The 6,000-nt window shown below is 34.6% G+C and overlaps 1 protein-coding gene across 2 annotated transcripts; it reads right to left on the bottom strand.

Annotated features, from left to right (window-relative positions):
- Positions 1–1,214: 1,214 nt before the first annotated feature.
- On the bottom strand, positions 1,215–4,805 carry LOC118276573 (uncharacterized). 2 transcript variants are annotated; one of them, XM_035594926.2, is made up of 3 exons: positions 4,613–4,805; positions 1,476–3,052; positions 1,215–1,294 (listed from the first exon to the last, which is right to left on the bottom strand). In XM_035594926.2, the coding sequence occupies exon 2, from the start codon at positions 3,047–3,049 to the stop codon at positions 1,502–1,504; it is 1,548 nt and encodes a 515-aa protein (XP_035450819.2). In that variant the 5' UTR covers positions 3,050–3,052; positions 4,613–4,805; the 3' UTR covers positions 1,215–1,294; positions 1,476–1,501. The 2 variants fall into 2 exon arrangements, with proteins under 2 accessions (XP_035450819.2, XP_035450812.2); XM_035594919.2 differs by lacking the exon at positions 1,215–1,294 and having other exon boundaries at positions 1,463–3,052.
- Positions 4,806–6,000: the final 1,195 nt, after the last annotated feature.

The raw sequence follows: 6,000 nt of genomic DNA on the forward strand, positions 1-6,000 counted from the left end.
AACAACGCTATTTATAGTCTCCATTACTTAGACAAAAGAACAGAAGACGAATGAGAAGATTCTGTGTACTTATTACAGCACATAGCTTAAGATAGGATACATATAACAGCAATAACAGCCTGTTATTGCTTGGACAGTGAGAAATTTTGGCGACAGAATCTGAGTTTCTATAGTGTTTTGACTGCATTCTTCCCTCTTTCCACTATATCGTCTTTATCTACCAATATGTTTCAGATAAAGTGCATAAAGTAAACTTCTAGAACATACTGTTACAAATTAACGTACCTATCAAACAAAATGTATTGAAACCTAAAACCCCACTTACTACTACAATAAGTGGCTAATACTAAGAAAATTAATCGGCGTCTATTTCAGCACTCGCCGGAGGCTCTACTTGTAATATCATCAAGTGTCAGATAGCGAAGATATCTCTTATCTAAAAGATAACGTTCATTGTTTGTTAGAGCTAATTTATTTCCAGAATAGGCACTCGTTCACCTATAGACCTACATTACGTAGGTACAAAGTGTAAGTACATCCATTGTGTAATAATTACTTATGTGACTTTTAAGCCCTTAGTCATCAACTGTCATAGATGCAATTCCGAGCCTAAAGGTAAGTACTCTACGTACTATTTTTTGATACAGTTCTGCTGTTACCGAAATCTAGAAAATGGAGGACGGAAAAGCCACTGGTCATCATCAGACCACCTTTATAAAAACGAGGTTCTTATCTTATAATATGGGAAGTACGCCAATAGAGACAGCCTAATATTCCATATCTTTCCAATAATCGTATCTAGGACTTCATAGGAAAATAATAACACATCCCTATAGCTATAGTTCATAAAATCCAGTTCGAAATTGCAATCAATGGTTTAACAAGCATGACCTAATTAAGCTTAACCCTTGATCCCGAAATCATGCAGCGTCCATCTCTAAACCTCGTTCAAACAGCCAGACACGTAGGCACTAGATTAGTGGGGAATATTCGATACCTACAAACCGCAGGACGGATGCACGACCGACACGATGGCGTGTCGGACGTCGATTGTGTCGTATCGTCGCGTCTGTCGTGTTATGCCCACATCCGCAAACTCAGATGACATATCTACCCAATAACCTCGATGAGGGTGGAATGGTGTATCTCAAATATAGATGTTTGTGGGTATGTTTTGGACGAATTGATATAAATAATTTACTTACCTACTTTTATTGTTCGTTAATTAGGTAGGTAAGTAGCTACTTACTACTTAGAGTAGCTACTCTGGAGAAGTATTTCCCAATAACAGGAACTGTAAACGAAAAATATTATTCATCACAGATATGACATTTATTTGTTCTCAAAAATAAAATAAGTACTAAGTACCCTTTTACTAGGTTGTGTAGGTACTCAAAGTACCTATCACACACTGCATTATAATCGAAATAGCAATAACATGTAGGTACAAATAAAACATAACTATGGTTGTATACCTATTTACTATTACACGGAACAACAATTATTCAGTCTTGCATTGTTTTATTTCGATGTCTTGATGCCAATCGTATAATTCTATATCCATTTTGATAGTAGATGAATAATCCACTAACCTATCTGATTCCATTTCAGAATTATTATTTTGTTTATTAATTTGTGTTTCTAATTCTCGCAATTCTTCTAAAATAACGTCAACATCAATCCGTTTTTCATTTAATTTTGCTCTTAGACAATTTATTACTTTTCTTGTAGATACAATATCCCCATTAGTTATATCTTCAGAAGTGGATAAGGGGTCATTGCTCTCATTTTTCAGGGAGTTTTGTAAATAATTGCTAACATATACATAAGTAGTTTTCTGGTCACATTTGGTGTAATCAACAGCATCTTGGTTAAATGGGAAAAGCCCGCATTGTCTAAATCCGTTTTTAATAGTAGCGTCCATACTTGGATCCTCGAGAATGTCTCGAAACATTTGACAAAATTTTGTTTTGTTTAAGCGCGAGTTTACATTTTCAGGTTTCGATAAAAAGTTTCCTACTACCGATGGCCAAGATGATTTCATTGGCTCAAAAACACTTACATTTACTGGTTGAAGCGTGTGGCTAGTGTTTGGTGGAGTAGCATACAAAATTATACCGTTCTGTTCGCAGATAGTACTCAGGTGTAGTGACATGTGCGACCTATGACTATCCAGCAGCAGCAATATTGGCTTTTGTATACAGTTGCGGTCCACCCAATTAATAAAATCGTTAGTGATATATTCAAAAAATACATCGGACCTCGTGACTCCACTGTCCGACTTCCCAAGACACCAATGTTCAGGCAGGCTGTCCACAACAGCTCGTGGAGGGCGCACATGAGGTAAAACAACAAGCGGAGGAGACACCTGCGCGTTAGCGTTAACCGTGACGAATATTGTTAAAATATTTTTTTCGTTGCCCGGCTTAACTTTACGTGGATTTCGAAATCTTCGCGGTAATAAAACGTCACCGCTTTTAGGACACAAAGAAAAACCACATTCGTCTCCATTAAAAATGCGTTCTGGGCATTCTAAAATACCTTGATTATTACTTTCAGCCAAGAAGGTTTCCAATTCATCGAACCATGTTCTTATAGATTGTTCAGTGACGGGCGCCTTCGCTTTGTTGATCCCCTCGACTCTACACAAGGCTATGTGAGGATGTCGCTTTAAAAATTTAAGGTACCATGACTTTCCTGGACAATCGTTTTTAAAAGGATTTTTAATCTTGTGGACTTTCATTATTTTTTGGACAGTTTCTAGCAGATCTTGTTTTTTGATTGGGAAGCCACGCCTAGTGATATTTAAAAGCCAATCTTCGACCCGCTTTTCGCCTTCTATTCCTAGTATGGGATCAGGTCCCTTCTGTTTCATGTCGTCACACATCTTGCCACTCAGCCGATCTTGTACAGTAGTTCGCGGTATGCCATATTTCCGGCACGTCTCTCTCACTCCTCTTCCTTTCTTGCGTATGTCGATGAGAGCCTGTTGTAAATCTTCATTACAATATCGATGGATCCTTCTCGTTTCTTTTTTCAGGGGTGTCATAATCTAAAACAATAGTATGTAATTTACTACATAATTTTAATTTATGCTTATTTTTTAAAACTTTGCTCCACACTAGTATTTTCTCCTATGTCGTGGATGTGTTTACAAAGGTACAAGTTCATATTATGCACATTTTACCCAGGCGCGAAATAACAATTTGTGGATCACACAGAGTTGTGTGTGCGGGAGTCGAACCCGCTAACTGTTACATGGCAGTCAGTTGCCTAGCCACCGCGTCAACCGCGTAGTCGAAACTGTGCAGTGCGATTAAAGATGTAATAGAGATTAACTATCCTCTGTAGCCTGTATCAATCAAATAACGAGGGCTACAGCTTTTTAACTCGCTAGATGGCGCTGATGTAGGCGTGAGATTTGTTTGTCCAGTAGAGAATTGGCTTGTTATGTTAGTAGTATGTTGTTTATTTTTCTTGTAGTTTATTTGAACTAACTACAAACCAATATAATAGGCACAATATAATCTGTTCTATGATTACTCAGTACCTACTATTACTAAAAACAAGCTCTATTTCTATTAATAAAATTATGAGGTGTATTGATTTTAAATAATGTTATATACAAGAGCAACGGAGGATTCTTACAAGATATTTTTATTATGTGCTGTTTGAGATAATTTGCCAACTGGGTTTAATTCTTTCCAATTAATTGACAATAACAACATCACTACCAAATTACTTACTTAAATATTGTTATTTTTGAATAATTATAGAAAATAGAAAAATAGATTGCAATTTATAATATAAAGTTAAAGAGTGTTTTTGTTTTAATACACTAATCTCTGGAACTACTGGTTCTTCTTTGTGTGCTGGATAGTCTATGTATCAAGGAAGGTCATAGTTAGACTAAGACATAAAGCTAAAAACAATTCGAGCCGAGAAGAGTAGGTAATACCACACGGAAGAAGCTAGTACATAATAAGATGTTACTAAATATATGCCATTTTATAAACTGAAACTATGCATTTCTGATCTATTAATAGTAAAAAAAATTTTGGTCATTCACCTTCACTGATGTATTACATATATTATTTATATTCACATCATATTTTTATTCTGAAGCCCTGCTTGACAATTCACCGAATATTCAATATTCAAACCATAATATTAAGTTAGATGTAGGGAATCAGCAGTAATAATAATTGGCTATTAAACTGAACATAATGTTATACATTAAGACTGCCTCATATGTAGATGGTGTAAAAACTATATTGAGTTTAGACTCCTCGGGGCAAGTAAAATCTTTATTTGTGAGTAGGAACCATTATTGTAAATTAAATAAAAGAGGTAAGAGGTAAATTAAGTATTTTGAAGGAAGCTGATATTAAAAGTTACCTCAGTGAAAGTGGTACCCAAGTGCTAAATATCTACCTAACTTATTTTTTGTATTTAGACAAAGTAATGTCACCAAACTTGAGCAAGGTTATATTATTTATAATCTTTATTGACCTTAAACATGAGTCGTCTGCAAAAATATTAGTGAAAGTATGTATTAATGAATAATAATGAATAAAGTAGCATTTTTCGTTTAAATAAAACACCATTTTACCTGATATAGAGATGGCAATGCAGAAATAGCTTACTGCCACAAACTGTGTATGTGTATAACACAACTTTACAACAGCTTAAACTTGATAAAACAGGTATTTATTCTAATCTTAATTTTCTCAACAAGTCAACAAACACTTTGTTATTATTTTGTTTGCTAAAATGTCAAATTCAAAGTTCTAATCAGAAAAATCAGCTGTCAAATGTCAACCCGAGTGTTGCCACACTTAAAACTCAATTAAATAAACCTGTTGTTTAAATATCACAAATTATTATTTAGAGCTTTAATAAAATACCTAAATTATGTAACTAGTTACTATAATACGTAGCGTAAAAACCATCACTGTCTTATCTGTACGTAGGCATAAGTCTATGTTAATGCTTCTTTTGGCAATGCGGTGCGGTGGTTATAGCACTGACGCTTATAATGAGACAAGGTACTGTTTCCATTCTTTACTCATTTGTTTTTAACTACCGCTACGGTTTATATTGAAAGCAGTTAAACTTAGTATTCCATGCTGGAAAAAAATCTGAACACTGATAAACTTGATGAAATTACTGACCCTAGAAACGAACCCGCGACAGTCAAAAAATTATTTACGTTACTTATTTACTTTTAGTGCCTGTTTCTATATTATCAATTTCTTATTTCCAAACTTTGCTCTTAAAACATTCAATACAAACTGAATAAAGTGAAAGAATAATAAAAACCGAAGGCCTTGCGGAAGTCTAACTAAATTCCAAAAGAGGTTTTAAGAATACGAAACTACAAAGATTGGACAAGAAAGATAAATCGCTTCTCGATTAGTTTTCCGATTAAATGGAGTCGGTAAAAGGTCTTTCCGTCTCATTTGCAATTCGCTCCCTATTCTCGATGGAGTGGTGAATCATGGATTTCAATTCTTTATTTTAGCGAGCTAGCGAGCTTCGCACTTTATTGGAAACCTATATTGTATACCTACATACTACGTTTTATGTATAACGGGGAATATGAACGTATTGTTTGTAGATTTCAACATACACTGCTCGTTGTACGATTTGGATTACCTAACACAAACAACTAACCCGTGTGAGTGTGGTGTGGGAAACGAAAAGAAGTTTTGTTCATCAATAGGTCCCTAAGTAATTATGAAGTTCCTCTGGTTGTGTATAGAATAGGTGTGACAATACATTATTCTATTGCCTAAAATTAACACCATTAAAATACTACATACATCGTATACCTATAGGTATACTTAGTAGGTAGATACCGACTTTCTATGATCTACTAATAGTTAGTAGGTATAGGTATATAGTATATACTAACTATTAGTATATAGGTAAGTTAGATGATTCTTACTCACCATATGCAAAACTTCTTGGATATCTCACTTCAATTTAAAAATAGCA

This window comes from Spodoptera frugiperda, chromosome 15 (genome assembly GCF_023101765.2).
Source record: "Spodoptera frugiperda isolate SF20-4 chromosome 15, AGI-APGP_CSIRO_Sfru_2.0, whole genome shotgun sequence".
Lineage (NCBI taxonomy): Eukaryota > Metazoa > Arthropoda > Insecta > Lepidoptera > Noctuidae > Spodoptera > Spodoptera frugiperda.

What these genes read in the sequence shown, in the direction of transcription:
- LOC118276573 (XM_035594926.2), bottom strand. Translation starts at nt 3,049, where the DNA reads ATGACACCCCTGAAAAAAGAAACGAGAAGGATCCATCGATATTGTAAT.